The sequence below is a fragment of the Podarcis muralis genome, chromosome 5, assembly GCF_964188315.1.
Source record: "Podarcis muralis chromosome 5, rPodMur119.hap1.1, whole genome shotgun sequence".
Taxonomy (NCBI): domain Eukaryota; kingdom Metazoa; phylum Chordata; class Lepidosauria; order Squamata; family Lacertidae; genus Podarcis; species Podarcis muralis.
In genome coordinates this window covers 6,304,326-6,323,256 of record NC_135659.1, presented here as the reverse complement: position 1 = coordinate 6,323,256, position 18,931 = coordinate 6,304,326, and the positions used below count along the sequence as shown (strand labels likewise).

Below are 18,931 nucleotides of genomic sequence, written 5' to 3'. Positions count from 1 at the left end.
ATGCTATACTTCCGCCTCAGCTACATCCTGCTAGTTCTGATATTGATCTCTCGCTTTCACGTTGCCTCTCTTTCTCCTTCACTTTCACTTTCTCTTTCTCTTTCTCTTTCTCTTTCTCTGTGTCTGATGCTGTTGCTGTGTAACAGGAGGAAGCCTTTCCCAGTACCAGGGAGAATATACAAGGTGGCCATACTCACACTTGTGCGCACACACAAAACACATACATACCCTCAATGCACATATAAAGATCATAGACATGCATGCACCTCTCATGCTTGCTCATAAGCACACAGTCTCCCCAACTCTCACAGGCCACATAATCACATCCCTTCCCTCCCTCCCTCCAAAGCACAAACGCACATCTCTCCTCACAGACGACACATAAGTTCCTATCCCTTCCCCTGCTCTCACTCACATCTCTTCTCCCTCACACATAGGCATCTGCAGCCATTCTTCCCAGACAGTTTTCTGGGAGGAAGTAAATCCCTTAAAGGGTAAAAAGGTAAAGGTAATGGTACCCCTGACCATTAAGTCCAGTTGCAGACGACTCTGGGATTGAGCGCTCATCTCGCTCTATAGTCTGAGGGAGCTGGCATTTGTCCGCAGACAGCTTCTGGGTCATGTGGCCAGCATGACTAAACCGCTTCTGGCGAACCAGAGCAGCACACGGAAACGCCATTTACCTTCCCGCCTATTTATCTATTTGCACTTGATGTGCTTTCGAACTGCTAGGTGGGCAGGAGCAGGGACCGAGGAACGGGAGCTCACCCCGTCGCGGGGATTCAAACCGCCAACCTTCTGATCGACAAGTCTTAGGCTCTGTGGTTTAACCCACAGCGCCACCCGCATCCCCATACCTGAAAGGATAGAGCTGGCTAATTTCTCACAAAACATGAGAATGGTATCTATATGGCACGCCCTACATCTCAGGTTCCAAAAATGCTATAAATTTACCGGGGGTGGGGGGTGGAAGTTGGGAATCTAGGGATTATAGTTCTTCCTCAAGGCACCAGAAATAGTGAATGATAAAATCTAATGAAAAGGAAGTTTTAAGTTCTGTTTTGCAGGTGTGACCTGTATTATATGTGCCATATGTGAGAAAGCCAGCTTCCCATGCTGTTCTGCCTGCTGTGACCCCCTTCGATCATTCCAATCTGTTCGATTGGGAATGACACAAAACTATATCTGGTAGATGTGGAGCATTCATAAGAAAGGTTTTCATTTCAAGTAAATTCTGTAATATGTTGTGTGTTGAGTGAAATAACTTCGAGCGAATCCTGCTCTTTTAATCTGGCTGGGGAAAGAAGGGCCTGTCACGGAAACCAATGAACATAATAAATTTGTAGAGTTGGAAGGTACCCTGAGGGTCATCTAGACCAACCCCCTGCAATGCAGGAATCTTTTGCCCAATATTGGTCTTGAACTCATGAGATTAAGAGTCTTACGCTCTACCCAACTGAGTGGAAGTCTAGATTAAGTCACCATCTTGGTTGACTTGAGGAGTAGGAATAAGGTAGGGAAACAGAATGTTTGCGTAGGCTCTGGAACGGATGGTGAATTTCATTTTTTGGATGTTCATTTTGGGGATACATTTTTGGTTTTGCTAACTCCCAGTTTTATTGTGCCTTTTCCTAAATGTTACACCTTATAGGTTATAGGTTACTTTTAATAACACTTCTATATAAAGTGGAAGCAAACTCATTTGTGTGTGAGTAATATTTAAAATTCATTCCATTCGTTTTCCCCCTTGCACTCTCCTAAATGCAAAATCACTATCAGTGCCAGCTATTGCAGCTTCCATTAGAGAGAATAATGTGATACCCCTTCAGGAGTTCCCCTGGCTGCAGTCATGTTGGAGGAGCTTCCAGCCATTGACTCAAATAAATTGCTTGATGGAATGACACTTTTAGATACAGATGATATGTCTGGTGCTTGCAGTTCTATTCTGCATAAGTTTCCACATATATCCAAGATAATTTCCCACTTTCTCCTTCCTTTGTTTTCCATTGCAGGGACCATGGCCTTGATGCTGTTTATGGCTACCATTTTTTCCAGGAATATTTTTATTATTACAGGATACTGTATATGTAACATATAAATGTGTTCACTCAGTTTCCTTGGTTTTTCAACACTTACAAAAAGTATTCCAGATTAATTCTGTATTCTAATGCTGGATCAGTTCTTCAGGTACTGAAATGGCAACAGACACATGCAAAAGAGACGTTTCACCAGACTAGTTTAACTTCGAAGTTTGCAGAGGTGGATTTGTGGCATGTTCTCCTCATGAAGGCTTGCCTGCTGCCTTCATTACATTTATTTAGGTGCCAGTTGAATATGTTCCTCTATAACCAGGTCTTCTGCTGATTAAACAATCTAGGGCCTTTTAAACTCTCTCGCTCTGTATGCGTGCATAACTATGTTATGTATTTCTACTTTATTATATTCTGAACCACCCTGTGAATAATAATAATAATAATAATAATAATAATAATAATAATAATAATAATAATAAATCCTTAGGGAACAGCCCAGTGAGAGATAAACTTGCTAGAGAATTTTGATACCTTGTGTTTGATGCCTTTAGTTTTACCTTGATAAATGTTCCTTAAGATTTATGGCAGCTCAGGGCAAGAGTTTTGTGCAGACTGAGCTGAATAGGCAAAAAGTGAATAATACCTGTTTTACCCTGTTTGGTATAAAAACTGGAGTTACAGCATAGACGTTAGTGTGAGATGAATGTCTGTGATCAATAGAAGCTACATATATAGCAACAGACGGCCTCCCTATTTTTCTATGGTGATCCCATTTTAGCACACCCATGCCAGATTCAAGGTGCCCTAGAGTAATAGAATTGCAGAGTTGGAAGGACCCTGACGGTTATCTAGTCTAACCCCATGCAATGCAGGAATTCTGACCACAGCTATCCCTGGGTGGGCTCGAACCACCAATTTTCTGGTCCATTGTGCCACACTAATGACTGCACTGGCTAAAGGAAAATTTATTACTGGTATTATATGTGGATCTGTCCATCTTTTTCCAAATATATCCCATGATCCTAAGAACCTATGTACTGATAAAAGTATATGTCAGTTGCACAGATGAGAGAGCTGACTTCAGTGTATGTGTCTTCAGACTCCCTTTCTTTAGAATAATGAATAGCAGATTCACATACATACTTTTAAAACTACCTTTCATTCACTCTTCCACTCATTCTCAACTGGTTCTTTCACCCAAACTGATTAAGTTCTTGAATGAGGTATGCAGTAGAAGTTTATTTAATGGAGCCTTTACAGGCTGCTCCATGACAAGCTTTAGAAAAGTCAATAAAAATGTCCCTGGCATGTGAAGGCTGTTCCCCATATCCTGATGAATGTCATCTGTAACCTCAAGCCATAGAGAGACTGTTCAATGCAAAGGGTTTTTTAAATAGGAAAAAAGGCTAGCACTTGTTTTTTCAGTTGCTATTCCCCTTGTTTAATGCTGCACATGGAGGTAACAAATCCACAGAGAAATGCTATTGTTGAATGGCCACTTAAAAATAATGCCGTAAACTGCTGATAAAAAATAATGCTGAAATAGCTGTGAAGAGTTTGGTTGTGGGATCAAGCCTTTGCTCCACAGAAGAGCATAAGTGAAAAAGATCCTTCAGAATGCAAGATTGTAATCTTGTCAGGAGAGAACCAGGAACCAGACAGACAGAAATCTAGTCTTCCTTTTTTCTTTTTTTTTTGTTCTTTCCAGCAGAATCTTTGGATTTTTATTCTGACTTTTGTCATGGATGTTCCCTAGGCCCCTGGAAGCAAGGACTCAAGGCACAGTCAAGTGCTTACAAAGTTCCTTGTAGATTTTTCATAAATGTGCATCATTCTTAAACTGTAACTTTGGACCATCTTGCATACTCATTACATTTCTAATCAATATACATGAAAATGAAGGGCCCTCTCACACAACCTGTTTATTCATCATTCAGCCTGATTTGCTTCCACAGAGAGGTTAGATTTATCTGGTCTTCATTGCACATTCGTTCTGATTAGTTTGTGAGGCCATAAGCATTTGTCCTGCATTCATCCTGGTTTGCTTTAACACATCTTCCCAATAGTCATTTGTTCATCCCACACTTTTAAATTCATTTCCTCATCACATTCCAAACCACAGAAATTCTCATCCTTTTTAAAAAGTGAAATTGTTTCACCAGAACAACAGCGTCCTTTATTCTGCTTTAACTGGGCAAATCTTAAATTCCAGTATGTGCTTTAATCCCTCCTGCAAAATGGTGACAGTCAAGGCCCCCAAAATCTGTATTCATGACATGCAAGCTGTCTATCCCAATCCATATGATATATGGGCGCATGTATCATAAAGATAGGAATGGCTCTTTTCTCTACCACATGCACTTGCCTTCCAATGCCTTTACACTGATGAACTCCAGTCCCATTTTTAGATTCCCCTGAATATTGCAGGAAGACACAGTTTTCAAAATTATTTTAGGAACTTCTCGTGGGAATCCTACGCTGTAAATACAAAGAAAGTGAGTAAAAATAAAAGTGGAATTCAGTAGGGAAATTTCAGTTGCAAAAATAAGTACATGGTCTTGATAATATGGAAGACCTCTTACTGACGTCTTCTTTGTCAAACTGCTGCTAATATCGAGTTACACTTCCCTTAAAATAAAAGCAACTTCGATCTGTTTTATGGATACATGGTAAGGCTGGTTAATTGGTTCTAATGTATGTGCTATAGGTAATATTCAGCCATCATTGCAGACAGATTACTAGTAGTCATATCACGTTGTGGAACTGACATAGTTATTTAATTGTTGTAAAATGTCTGTTACCTTTTCATTCAGTGCCTTCATGAGCTGGATTACCAATATTTTAGTACTGTGGTGTTTGTTTTAAGATACACAATTCTTTCCCAGTATTCTGATTGCTAGTTCACCAGTGGAACAACTCTTTTGAGAAGCTAGTTCCAGGTGGAGCCCTGCTCCCCCCCCCCCCCAGGTTGGGGCTTTAAGACAATAAAGGTATGATTGGTGTGTGCTGAGGTGCTTGGTAGTCCATTTTACTTTTCAATATATAGCTTGTCTCTCTATTCATTGTGCAGGGAAGAGGGTGAATGGCTGAACCACTAAAGATATTCATCTTTGGATTATAGGGACCTAAGGCAGTGCCTCTTGTTCTCTGTCTTTAGCACTAGCTATAAGGAGGGCCCCACCCTGATTCAAGTCCCACAAAAACCTTCTATTTCACTGATTCCATAGAGCTGTGATTACCAGAAGTACATAAATCTTTGGTTGAAATTAGGATGTTACAAATTTTAGCAGAACTAAAACTTTTCTCTGTTGGTTCCCCATTGTATAGTACTTCTCAAAGTATTTGGTTCCTATAATCCTTGGATTTTGGGGTATCAAGAGGTCATTGCAAGCCAGGGTTGAATGTTCTTTGAGTCAAGGTTCCTTGCTGGCCTGGCAGGAAGACTAATAGGCTAGACTCAAGGGGTATTGACAAAGCTATCATTGTTCTTCTGGTCTGTTCTTGGTGCTCATTATTAGAGGAATTGTCTGGCTGCTTTAGAGTTCTTTAAATATAGAGCCCAAGATGTATAGGATTGCCAGGAGCATGGCTAGTTGTGAGCAATTTCAGTAAATCATAAATCAAATTGAGAGGCTTCTGCCTGGGTACTTGGGATATTTATTCCTCTCACTTAGCCTGGTTTAATCTTGGCTTCCTTAGCTGGTAGCACTTTTATCTTGTTCTGTGAAAGGTCCATATGGTCTGAAAAAGAGAAGGGGGAGAGAGAATCTCTTTAATTAGGAAACACGGCCACCTGTTCAGGCATTAATGAATGTGATGAGCATTAGACATGAGGTAGCTACTTAAACAATGCAAGTTTGAATTAATAAAAATAATAATGAAACCTCTATTGGCACAGACAATAGTTTCTGTAATAATCAATTCTTAAGTGGCTAATTTTAGAGCGCAGGGACCATACAGTTTCCTGGACTCATACTGACCAAAACAGAAGTTGATTGATTGCATAGGCTATGCAGGCAGGCCTGCTATGATGGGGCCATATGCTATCAGGCTTGGAGTTGTTTACTGCAGAATTTGGAAGGAGAATTCAAAGCTGAAAGCAGATGCTTCTGCCCTGCTGCACCTTTTCCCTGTCTGTAGCGATCCAGTTTCTTATCTATTCCCTCCTCTCATCATTCTTCTGTTGATGCTTGAAGTCTGCAGCATTCCAAATGTGCCTACTGAATAGATGGAAGCGCTCCAGCCTGAAAGAAGGCTGCAGTTTTCAATAGAATTCAATCAACTGTTATCTTGCAGTACAATCTACTAATACAACCTTCTTCCAGAGAGGTAGTCTGGTTTAGTCTATTGCAGCAAGAATATAGTTTGTAATACTTCAGTTCTAGAAGATTTGCCAAAGTGTAAGCTTAAATGATCTACAGTCCAGTTTGTCAGATACGTGAAGTGTTATCCTCAGTTGACTGATATACATACACAAGAAATTGAAAGCAGTGAGACCCCAAATCCAGGCAATACTAGAGGTAGAGGTTTCCTGTGCAAAACTCAGATTTATAGAAGAGAAGAACACAATAGTAATTACGCTGTCAGCAATTTTGTAGCGTTACTATACTAATTTAACACCTGCAATAGGAAAGAAATCCATGGTCTCAATTAGACTAATACTTTCTGAGATCATCAAATCTGTTTTAAATATATGCAAACACCGTATTTTCTGCTGCTAGCCTGCAATAGCTGTTGATTGGAATAGTAAGCTTTCCTAACTTTTCGATTGAGGAGACCCCTCCCCCCCCCCCCCAATTAGTGTTCCTTTGTTTTGTACTCTGACCTAAATAGGTTTTGGTTCCATTTCACTGGCCACTAAGCTATGCAGCTCCCAATACCAACTACCATAAGCCACATTATTAACAATGGTATAGCGTTGTATCTGCATTGAAGTTTAATGCTAGTCATAGTTGGTTTTCAAACCTTGGTTTAAAAATCTATTGATACCCTAGTTTCAAAAGTAAGCACAGTTGGCACGTGGAAGCATAATAGTACAACTCTGAAGGAGAAAGGCAAGAGCTATTCAAGGACATGGGGATTGCAGTGTACTCCCAGTCCTTCCTGGTCTCATAACCATGGGTGCTCTGCATCTGAAACAGCCAACTGGTCCCTGCTAGTTTCTGGTGGCATTTTCTTCATATGGTAGTTCCCTTCAGATAAATGAACTTGGCAGTAAAGTTCATAAGGAGGAAAACAGAGAACACTTCTTCATTGAGGACTTTTGTATTGCGGATTCACTTGTGCAGCTTGCTTGTTAACCAGAACAAATGTGGGATTAAAGGTAAAGGTAAAGGTACCCCTTTAAGTCCAGTCATGACTGACTCTGGGATTGTGGCGCTCAATTCGCTTTACTGGCCAAGGGAGCTGACGTTTGTCCGCAGACAGTTTTTCCGGGTCATGTGGCCAGCATGACTAAGCCGCTTCTGGCAAACCAGAGCAGCACATGGAAACGCCGTTTACCTTCCTGCCAGAGCGGTACCTATTTATCTACTTGCACTTTTTGGCATGCTTTCAAACTGCTAGCTTGGCAGGAGCTGGAACCGAGCAACAGGAGCTCACCCTGTCGCGGGGATTCAAACCGCCAACCTTCTGATCAGCAAGCCCAAGAGGCTCAGTGGTTTAGACCACAGCACCACCTGCGTCCCTAATGTGGGATTAGCAGTCCCCAAAGCTCCTTACTTGCCAGATCAATGAATAGCTGAGATCCACATCCCTGACTAGCAGGCCTTTGATTAGAACAATAGTCAGGTTCTTGATCTTGGGCATTATGTTCCATCCTTCTTTGTATTAAGGTGCTTGGTAAACAAATAATTGAGCAATATTAGTAGCACTTTGCATACACTGATTTCTTTTTTCCTTTTTTGTCACACCTCTCCCCAGATCACTGTGTTCACTACTATGACCTTCGGAACACTAAGCAACCAATCATGGTCTTCAAAGGGCACCGCAAGGCTGTTTCATATGCAAAGTTCGTTAGTGGAGAGGAAATAGTCTCTGCGTAAGTATTTTCCTTGGTGTTTGTGAAAAACGTCTGTGCTTACTGATTCTACTTGTTGTATTTCCAAAGACATTAAAATATATGGCTTGTGGGTGGGGGTATATGCACATTCCATGTGTTGGTATGAAGTGTCATCCTGCTAAACAGATTGCTGTGCTTTAGATAGAACAAAAATAAAGAACCATTTCACACCTCCCTTGGCTCCTTAGCCTATGGCTTCAAAGGAGTCCAAGGAAAAAAGAACATTTGCTTTATTTGTAAAATAAATTAATAATTAATAATAAATTAAAAAATTGTCCAGTAGCACCTTAGAGGGTGGGGTGGTGGGTGGGGTCTTTCTCAGAAGAGTAGTAGGAGATGGGTGATTGACTCAATGGGTATGGTAAACCTGTTGATGACTGTTAACGACTGCAATTAGTCCTACAGGAAAAAGCAAAGGATAGTATGCAGATGACCAAAAATAGCTTTAGCATATGTAGTGAAACAAGAATCGAATATCTCTATTCAGACCAGGTCTCGCCATAGTTTTCATGCTCCCACTATGTATAAAGGTCTGGTGACTTCTGTTTCAGTGTATCTGAAGAAGTGCACATGCACACGAAAGCTTATACCCAGAACAAACTTAGTTGGTCTCTAAGGTGCTACTGGACAATTTTTTTATTTATTTCGACTGCGTCAGACCAACACGGCTACCTACCTGAATTTATTTGTAAAGTTTTTATTTAGCAGTCCCTTTAGAAGGAGGAGCAGAGAGCATGCTGAAACAACTGCTAAGTTCTGAAAAAGCTTGATCAGATGTGAAGGTGATAATAGAAAGGCAGTACAGTAATACTTGTTCGTCTTCATAGTTCTATCCTTATTTCAGACATCATGATCTATTGATTTAACATGATGTTTAGCTGGTGATATATTGCCATGTTGAAAACCAGATATCAACCAGCTCTATTTAATACCTAATGTTCTGCTCCAAGGCAAGATTCTTCTTACTGGCAGATGTTGCAAGAGCTGCAGGAGTGTCCCCTGGTGGTAACATACAGTTGCCATTTTGCTGCTTATGGAGAGTCATTTCATCTAATCCGAGAGGGGGAACCAGTAATGGAGAGAGAACTTGCTTGATATCTGGAATAAATTTAGGGTTAAGAGTCCTCCAAAATCTTATTCTTTATTTCAGACTAGCAGTGATCTTTACCCTTGACTAGCAAATCTATTATTAGAACAAAATTGGGCATTTAATCTGGGGCATTTTAAATCTGGAGATTTTAAAAATGCAATGCACCCATGGCAGAGTCCTATTCCTCCAGCTGGGTAACCTTTTTGGAACAAAAATGTCTTCATTTCTCTCCAGAAAGTGCAGGTAGTGGGCGCCTGTCCTACCTTAACAGGAGTGCTTTTCAATGATGCTGTTAGCAATGTGCCTTCACCCTGCTGAAAGGAGGCTGACAGACTTCTAAGGATGGAGGGGGGGTACTTAATTAGGATGTGCTTTATGCCTGATATTCATTTTATTCTCAGTGAGGGAAAATTTACTGAATTAAATAAAGATGTTGCTTATATTAGTTGTGATCCTGGATTATGGGGTTAATTGGTGCAATCTCCTGCTTCTGACATACGTTCTAGGGCTTCCCCTGGCCACCTTAGCGATCCTCTACTGCCAGAGACTCAGAGCAAGAGCAAATCCCATAGTCTTGGGTCATGTACAGAGTTGTAGTTGAACTGAACTCCTGTAACAGGAGGGCTGGAATACCATGCTAAGAGAGCTAGTGAAAAGGGGACCATATCCTTTGGCACAGCAGGTCCTCGTCCCAAATTCTGAATCATAAAGTCCCACGAGAACACAACATTTAGGAGCTGGAACTACTCCAGAGGCAGATATAGGTACCAGAACCATGGGAGACAGTTTAAATTGGCCAGTAACCCGTTTACCTTTACTCAAAGCATTAGCTACTCTAGGACTTCTTAATCACATACATACATACATACATACATACATACATACATACATACATACCACAGTGTGGTATGCTGGCCTGACAGCCACGGACAGAAAGTCTCTACAGAAGGTGGTGAATACAGCACATGATATCATAGACTGTCCCCTGAGCCCGCTAGATGACATCGCAAGGGTTCGTTGCCTTGGGAGAGCGAGAAAAATTCTCAGGGATGACTCACACCCCGGCCATCACCTCTTTAATCTTCTACCCTCGGGCAGGAGCTATAGAAGTATAATCAGCCGTACCAACAGGCTAAAAAATAGCTTCTATCCATGGGCTGTTAGGCTGTTGAATGGAAAATAACATAGTGAAATTGACTTGTGAGGTGGTGTGTTGTTCGATAAGAGACTGAGTTTTCGATAAGAGATTGAGTGTAATTTCATTGTACACAAGTTGTACAATGACAATAAAGGTATTATTATTATTACATACATGCATACACATCAATACATCAATTTGGGGTGGGTCAAGTGGGAGTTACGGTTCAAACTTCCTTGCTGAACAGGAACACAGAGCCCACTCCTTCTTTTCCAGCCATATTAGAAGTGTCCCTTTCCACCCTGTCCCTGGGGATTACATTATGGTACTGTTCTCACAGGCGAACAGTAAATGAAAATATTGCTTCATTTCAAAAATATAAAAAGATCTATCTTCCTTAGCCAACTTGAACTCTCCTGCCATTCAAATGACACAAGAGATCTATTTTTTCCAACTGAGATTAACTGAAGTACATTTTCTCATACTTCAAATAATTTCTGTTCTGAAGTTACAGAGGTTTGGCAACTAAAAAAGAAGCATTGCTTGTCAAACTTCTATTAAACTGAATGGTTAAACCATAGGCAGTGTCAAAACCACAAAGCATTTTGCCTGTGTAATCAGATGGCAGCATCATGCGTGGGACCTTGAAAGGACAAAAGAGGCCTGTCCTACTTGGGAGACAGACATTTGAAAATGCTTGTTCCATAGCCCTAGGTTATATTGACAGAGCTGTCCAATTCAGATGAAGCAATAGCTGGGCAAGGGTGTGCTGCGCCAGAGATGTTGGGATCTCTTCTCTTCCACTTCCCTCCCAACACAGTGTGCTGTATTGTAACATTGCAGTCAGTGGAAGAGCTTTATCAGTGGTTAACTGCAGTTAAAGAAAATTGTAAGAAAATATTTGCTTTTTCTAACGTAAGCTGTTTTATGAATCACATCGATTAAATCTGCCCCGTGACCTCCAGGCCATTTGGAGCCACCTGACATTTACCAGTTCATCAGTTCTGGTGCTGCTTTATTGCATCCTGTGCATTGTGAATAGTGGGGGGGGGGGGGGGAGGTACGCTTTGGGGAGGAGTCTATGCATCTCCAAGGCAAGTGGTTTTTTTCATTTTGTACTTTTCCCCTCCATATCTGTTGGCTTAATTTTCACAATTAAAGTAATTAAAAGATTTCCCTTCCCCTCAAAGGAAATCACAACATCAGGAAAGAAAAAAGCGTGCCTGCCTCTTCTGTGGCAGTCTGCAGCCACAATTTGTTCAGGTCCCCAGACTTCCATTTTCACATTGCAAGGTCTCCTGCCATACTTGCATTTCTCAGATAGGTTTGTGATATTATGGGGAGTGTTGAACAATTCCAGTGTTCACTAGAGTCTCTACCCATTGTACACTTTTTGGTTCTATAGTGTAATTCCAATCTCCAGCCTACACAAACCTGCAGTGGTGCAGTTCCAGAGCCTCTCCACTTTCACAACTGAGCCTAATTGAAGGTGCTGGTGTTTAAATGAAGCTTTAAATGAAGGAAAACCAATAATCATAATTTATTATTTATATGTGATTGGGTTGTTTAAAGGGGTGACTGGCAGATATTATTGGACTCCCAAGTCCCATCAGCCTCAGCCATCATGGCCAGTGGAGAGGAATGATGGGAGTTACATTCCAACAACATTTGAAAGGCACCACATTGCTACCCTTGGTCTAAATGGCTTTCTGATCCAAATATCTGAAAGTGTTGTTTCCTTCTGTATCATCCTGCCTGGGTGTTAAGATCTTCAAAGGATGCCCTTCTCCGTGGAAGAAAATACATTATGTACAGAAGAGAAGGCCTTCTCTGTGATGGCTCCCTGACTTTGGAATACCCTCACTGGTGCTGACAGTTTAGACTTTCTGGCACTGGATTAAAACCTTTTTCTTGATCCAGGAATATAAAATTATAGTATTTTTAGCTAGTTAAATAGTTTTATTCCTCTAAATTGTACTATATTGCTACGTTTCATATTGTATTATTTCTAGATTTTTTAGTTTCTATGCTCTGAAATCCATATTTTGATGAAGCTATAGCTTACACGCTTTAAGTACGTACCACCTACTAGGTGGTCCCATTGAGTGCAGTGAAACCTGCAGGCTTGTCTGCCTCTTCCCTTATCTTTCCAGAAGCAAGAGCATATGTCCATAGTTGATTGAAATAGCAAACAATTTCATAATTTGTCACAATAATACACAGTATGTTGTGAGATGTTTTATTGATAATTACTGACCACAAAATTTTGGTATATTCCTCATTTTGAGTTTTTACAGAAAAAAAGTAAAAACCTTGGTGTAGTTGCAGTTTTAAAGGAGTGTACACATAGACTTCACATGATTGCATTGAACTCAGAGTTCATTTTAAGACACGTTAGTTTTAATGTGACATTTAATATAACTGAAGTTTAAAATAAACCAAAATCCAACTTACATTTTAAAAATCCGATTTAGGCTGGTTAGCAGATAGAACACATTGTGTACCCTGGTGGATATATGCTAGGCCAATTCTGTGGAATGCGTCTTCCTTGTTCAACTCTATTGAGAGATCATGTTGGGAATCTGCTTTCTTGACTGCTCAAGCTACACACGGATACCCACGTGTGCAGTGGTTTTGCCTGCCCTGACAAATGTCCATGTCTTCTTAGGAGGGCCTTCCTAGCACTTTGACATACAGTGCAAACTAATGACTTATGGGTGATTCATACGTCTTTTTTTCAGGTCAACGGACAGTCAGCTAAAGCTGTGGAATGTAGGAAAGCCACACTGTCTGCGTTCCTTTAAGGGTCACATCAATGAGAAAAATTTTGTGGGTTTGGCATCCAATGGAGACTATATTGCCTGCGGTAAGTGAAACAACTGTTCAGCAAAGGGGACCAATATGTACTGCCTGCAAAGCTGTAGGAGGGTCCAGCACATGCTTGTGTGGCACAATGAAATTAAAGCACCTGATTTGCCACAGCACATTGTGACTTACACCCCAATTATAAAAACTGAAAACTTTTAAAGCACTGGGGCATATGGTGAGTGATTATCTCTTCCCTCTTCTGAGATTCTTTAAAATACTTTAAAGCTGTCAGCATGGTTGCCCCTTGCCACTCTTTCCTGTAGCTGAATAATAAGCCAAATACTTCAGTCTTGCCTCACAGGATGTCCCTTCCAGACCTTTTATCACTTTTGTAGCTTACTTCTGAATCCTTTTCAGTTTGTTACCATTCTTCTTGAACTCTGGTGCCTGGAGCAGAGCACAAAAGACTTTATATGAAGTCCCGACACTGCGTGGTGGAGTGATAATAGGACATCTTGGAAATAGTTCTTATGTTTCTACAGTACAGTTAAAAACTTACTAGCCTTCAGAACCACTGCCTTGCACTGTTTTCTACACTACCCAAATTTTATGTGTCTGGCAAGTATGTGTCTGGCAAGTTGTAGGTAATGTTATGCAATGCAGTGATCTTCCTTCTACCTTGGAGTTCTCTGCTTTAACTGTAACAGTTAGCCTCCAACCCACACTTACCTACCCCATCAAAAGCTATCTGAAATGAATATTTAGGAATCCTTGCACATTGCCAATCTGCCTCCTCTTTCTTTATTTTTGCTTTTGTTTGCAGGAAGTGAAAATAATTCCCTCTACTTGTACTACAAGGGTCTCTCAAAGACACTGCTAACCTTCAAATTTGACACTGTCAAAAGCGTCCTGGACAAGGACCGTAAGGAAGATGATACAAATGAATTTGTCAGTGCTGTGTGTTGGAGGGCACTGCCAGACGGGGTAAACATTTTTGCTCATTTTCCCTTCTTGTTGTATCTTAGTGTTTAGCAGGTTATTTATCTGGGTCCAATGGGTAAAAAGGTAAAGATGTGTCAAAGATGGTGAAAGATTCCCTTTTGGGTAAGGAAGCAACAAAAATGTGGGTTACTGTAACAACATGAGCTGTGTCCCTGTCCTGTGGTAGCCTCATCTGGAGGGTACTGCATTCACCAGGGCTGCCTTAGGATGCTAAACTACTGGTGCTGGAAAATTCACTGCATTTTTGTGGAGGCTGTATTAGTCATCCGCAATGTGTATCCTGTGGAAGTTGGTTGTACAAGCAAATATTAAGCTGCCTTACACTGTGTAAGATGTTGGTTCATCTAGCCTAGGTGATGTTTGCTTTGATTGCCCCTGAGGTCTTTTCCAGACCTCCTGTCTGGTATTCTCTTAATTAAAGGACCCGGGTGCAATCCTTGGGACTTTCATCATGCAAAACACATCCTCTTCTCTGGAGCATGTTGATAATTAGAGCTTGGTGAGAGTGCAAGCTTTGCCTCATGCTTAGTTTTGAGAATATTGTTTTGGTCAATGGTGTTCATTGTTTCATTTTGCTTTTCATTGTTTCTTCCCATTTCCCTGGCTCACTGTTAAGTGGGTAAGCTTGTTCAGAATGAAGTATACACTTGCAGATTTAACAATAAATACATTACTTCTGGTAAAAGAGCCACCATAGCTGCTAGAGGGCCATGAAAATTTTGTCCCAGGTTTTTTTGACTAAGGGACACGGGTGGCGCTGTAGTCTAAACCACAGAGCCTAGGGCTTGCCAATCCGAAGGTCGGCAGTTTGAATCCCCGCAACAGGGTGAGCTCCCATTGTTCGGTCCCTGCCTACCTAGCAGTTCGAAAGCACATCAAAGTGCAAGTAGATAAATAGGTACCGCTCTGGTGGGAAGGTAAATGGCATTTCCATGCACTGCTCTGGTTCACCACAAGCGGCTTAGTCATGCTGGCCACATGACCCAGAAGCTGTCTGGACAAACACCGGCTCCCTCGGCCTATAGAGCCAGATGAGTGCGCAACCCCAGAGTCATCCGCGACCGGACTTAATGGTCAGGGGTACCTTTACCTTTACCCATGTACTATCTAAAACCAAAGTGGTACATGGGTTGCCAGATGTGAAATATATTGGCATTTTTCTTAGCTCTCCCACCCCAGTATTAGACACTTTCTCAGATACAGTGTTGGAAGCTAGTCATTGCACTTACTTAGAGGAAAGTAAAAAAGCTATTGCTTGTGGACACATACACAGTTTGATTATGTAGATTAGGCATGGTCTCGGATCTACCAGTATTGTTATAATGAAGCCATTTCTTTTCATGCCTGTTTGTGTGTGTTCATTTCGGTATATAAGTAGGTTGGCTTGGGAAGGACTTCCTAAGTAGAAATGCCGTGTAGAAAAGCCAGAGGCTTCTGGATGTTGGGAGAAAATGGAATGCAAATCAGCCATGGAAAAAACCTAGAATCTTTTTCAGAGAGAAGCCAGGAAATAGTAGCAATATAAGAGGATTGTGAAGAGCTCGTAAATCTAGCTTTCTTCTGATGGGGCCAGAATTATCAGTTTGCCTTCATCAAGAACTATTAATTGTGTAGTCTTTGTGCAGCATTGTGAGAATATCCAAGTAAATCAGGAAACTGGATCTGAAGTGCCATTCCCCATTTGTGTGATTGTGTGCAGTTAGCGTATCCTGGAGCTGCCAAACCTAGCACCTGTTGCTCGAAATAGATTCAGAATTCAATTTCCTATGTTGCTTTCATTGTTGTTAGAAAGTTGGCATTGGGGATGATTGATATGAACTGACCTGATCGCATTTCACAGACCAGTGTGCAGATATGAACTTAGTTATCCATCAACTTTCACACTTCCCAAATGTTCAGTGCAGTTGTCGTCTCAGTCAAAACACTGGAAATGCATATTTTGAGATGAAGCTATGTTTAGGTGTGTAGATAAATATTTGTGAATTTTAGGGGAGGGGGATTTCAGATTAATGTGAAAAGGTGCATGGAACCAACAAAGGCGGACACTAATTCACCTATCCCTAATTGACATACTGTGCTGGCAAAGGATATTCTAAAATGCATTGTTTGGATAGTTCCAAGATCACTTACTGTAAATTTGGGGGAAATAGGTTTAGTCACCTCCCAAGTGTTGACTTCTGAGTCACACTCTGAATCTGCATCTTACCCAGGATAATCACTTTAGAAAGAATTCAGCCACAGGGAAGTGGTAGAATTATCCCTCTCATTGATGAAACTGGCCTCAAAATGCCAGAGAAGGCAAGAGGCTTTTAACTATTCTGACCTCTTCATCCTTTCAATTGGGGGTGACTTGAATGTCTTCAAGGCATGTAGCACTAGACCATACAGTAGATAGTTAACTCCTTATTTTATTAAATATGTGAAATGTCATCTCACCTTTAACATTTTATTAATTAGAAAAACGCTTATAGTTTCTGTACATTTTGTGTAAAATGTTTGAGACAATCAGAATTATGTCATCAATGTTTGTGGCCATTAGTATTGTGTTTGCTACATTTATATTGTATTCTCCAGCTAAAGTTAACTGCTCTTAAGCTCCTTTGATTTTAGCGGGGAGCATGTGGTACCTGGTCACTGCATTTTATTTCTTCTGTGCAGTCCGCTTTCAGTGAAAAGTTTTCTGTTTCGCAGTAGTGCCAATATGCACTTGGACTGCCTTTCCCGCTCAGTTTTGTCCCTAAACAGCAGAAGAGACTTGCTTAGCCTGTTATGAGTTAGACAAGAAGCTCAGTCGTTAATGTAACATTTACAAGCAAGTGCATGCTACTGAAAAAGAGTGATGTTTTGTGCCAAGCAATTTTAATGTCACAGTTTCTCAAAAGAATTGCAAATTGTGCCAGTGCGTATTTGCATATAATACTTATTAAGAGTACAGTTCCTATCACCTTCTAGATCCCCACAGTGGATGCCGTTTCTTATGTGAATAATTGGAAAAGGTGCCCAGCTGACTGTAGCAACTCTTTACTCATTATTACCACCTCAGGAGTCCCACTCTTGAGATCAACAGGAGCCTGTCATGGTGTTATTATTAGTGGCACAGTTGCCGACTCAAATTTCAGTGTTTTGACACTTCAGTCCTTCTGCAAGGACCTTTAGATAATGTGATTATGCAGAGTGCAGGATTTAGAATTCATTTGAATCTTTTTTTAGCAGGCTCATCACAATTCCCATTTGCTACCTTCTTACCACAGGTAGGGCTCTCTAGAGATTCTTGTCCAGGAAATTGTTTCTCACTAACCGAAAGGAGATCTAGGAAAAGGTCCCATGCCACCATTCCTCAGTCTGTGTGGTATTATTGCAATTAGCAGCCATATGTTTCTCTTGAGTTCAGAAGTCAAGCTTGCAGAACAACTCTTCAGCACACTTCTGCATAGTCTTAATTACAAAACCAACCACATCTTAATTGTCTTTTAACTTTGTGAGATTGGCAGAAGAACAGTCACAAAGCTTATGATTTGTTTTTGGTTTTTTAAAATTATCTCCGAGAAAATAATGGTGCCTTTATTATCCTGTACAGTACAACATTGCTTAATGTTCCATCCATTCACTTTTTGAAAATTACTAGAAAACAGCTTTCCTAAGAGCTTGGGTCCTGATTTTCACTCCTGTTGTGATTTGTTTTCTTACTATTATACCTTCGATATTTTCTAGTCAGGCAGAGGCAAATGAGATTTAAGTTGTTACTTAAATCTGAGAATGGGCTTGAAATATTTGGAGGCTGAAAAGCAGAGTGAACCAAGACTGTATGTGGTGAAATAGATAGGCAATAGCTGGGGTTTTTTGTTGGGGAAGACAGAGCCCGACAGCAGTTCTTTCAGAATGGCATAACTGCCAGCACTTGTGATATGTGAAACCATGCTATTTCTTTTTGTGCGGTAGAACCAACTTTTTCAGATTTATTGCTTGTGTCACAAAATATGTTTTTAAGTATGCCAGATGGTTATTTTGGTCATCATAGATGTAATAGCGCCTATTCCATAAGTATGAATATGAGATTGTGATTGGATTGTAGCATATTTCTCCCACGCTTCTCACCCACCTCTCCACAATTTACAAATTCATTTAAATATTTGACTCCTTTATTTTAGTACCCAAAGTTAAAAGCAAATTGTGGTTGATATATGTTGGCATTGATCTTAGTTGTAGTCTCCCCTTGCCAGGGTTTGCCTCTTCCAAGTCTGCCAATTGTTAATTACCCCCTTTTTAACATTACTAGCTCTGAAAACAAGGCATGTGACCTGACTTCTTACATATTATTTTCCAGTAGGATATAGTGTATACAGTATCTTTCTGGCGTTTACAAATATATATTATAATCTAGAGCAAGTACACTCAGTTTTTATAGCAATTTAAAATGTGAGATTTCTGGAGAGGTGATTTTCTTCTCGCATCCAATTCAGAAAATAATATGCAAATGTAGGTACGCATATGCGCTTGCATCTACAGCTGTAACTACACACACACACACACACACACATGTTTTCTGAGACATATATTTATAAACTAGATTTAAGAGCATTGTGTTCCACTTATCAGCAATTGTATCATTATAATAGTAATTACCTGGATTAAAACACTAGTTGAACACAAATTGCAGTTGATAGACTTTAGTTAAAATTGTTTTTCTCTAATTCAGATTGATAATCCATGCCAGTTGCAGGTGCCTCAGATCTGTTTTGACCCAAATTGTAGTGCCAACCAGCTCCCAGCGTCACACTCACCTTCTGGATAGTAAAATA

At 40.5% G+C, this 18,931-nt stretch overlaps 1 protein-coding gene across 4 annotated transcripts in view; it reads left to right on the top strand.

Annotated features, from left to right (window-relative positions):
• COP1 (COP1 E3 ubiquitin ligase) overlaps positions 1 to 18,931 on the top strand; it is a 102,553-nt gene that overhangs the window by 67,768 nt on the left and 15,854 nt on the right. For all 4 annotated transcript variants that reach the window (XM_028732342.2, XM_028732340.2, XM_028732341.2 and 1 more), the window contains 3 exons: positions 7,956 to 8,073; positions 13,064 to 13,188; positions 13,954 to 14,114. In XM_028732342.2, the coding sequence (XP_028588175.2) occupies positions 7,956 to 8,073; positions 13,064 to 13,188; positions 13,954 to 14,114 (404 nt within the window). The remainder of the gene's footprint in view (positions 1 to 7,955; positions 8,074 to 13,063; positions 13,189 to 13,953; positions 14,115 to 18,931) is intronic.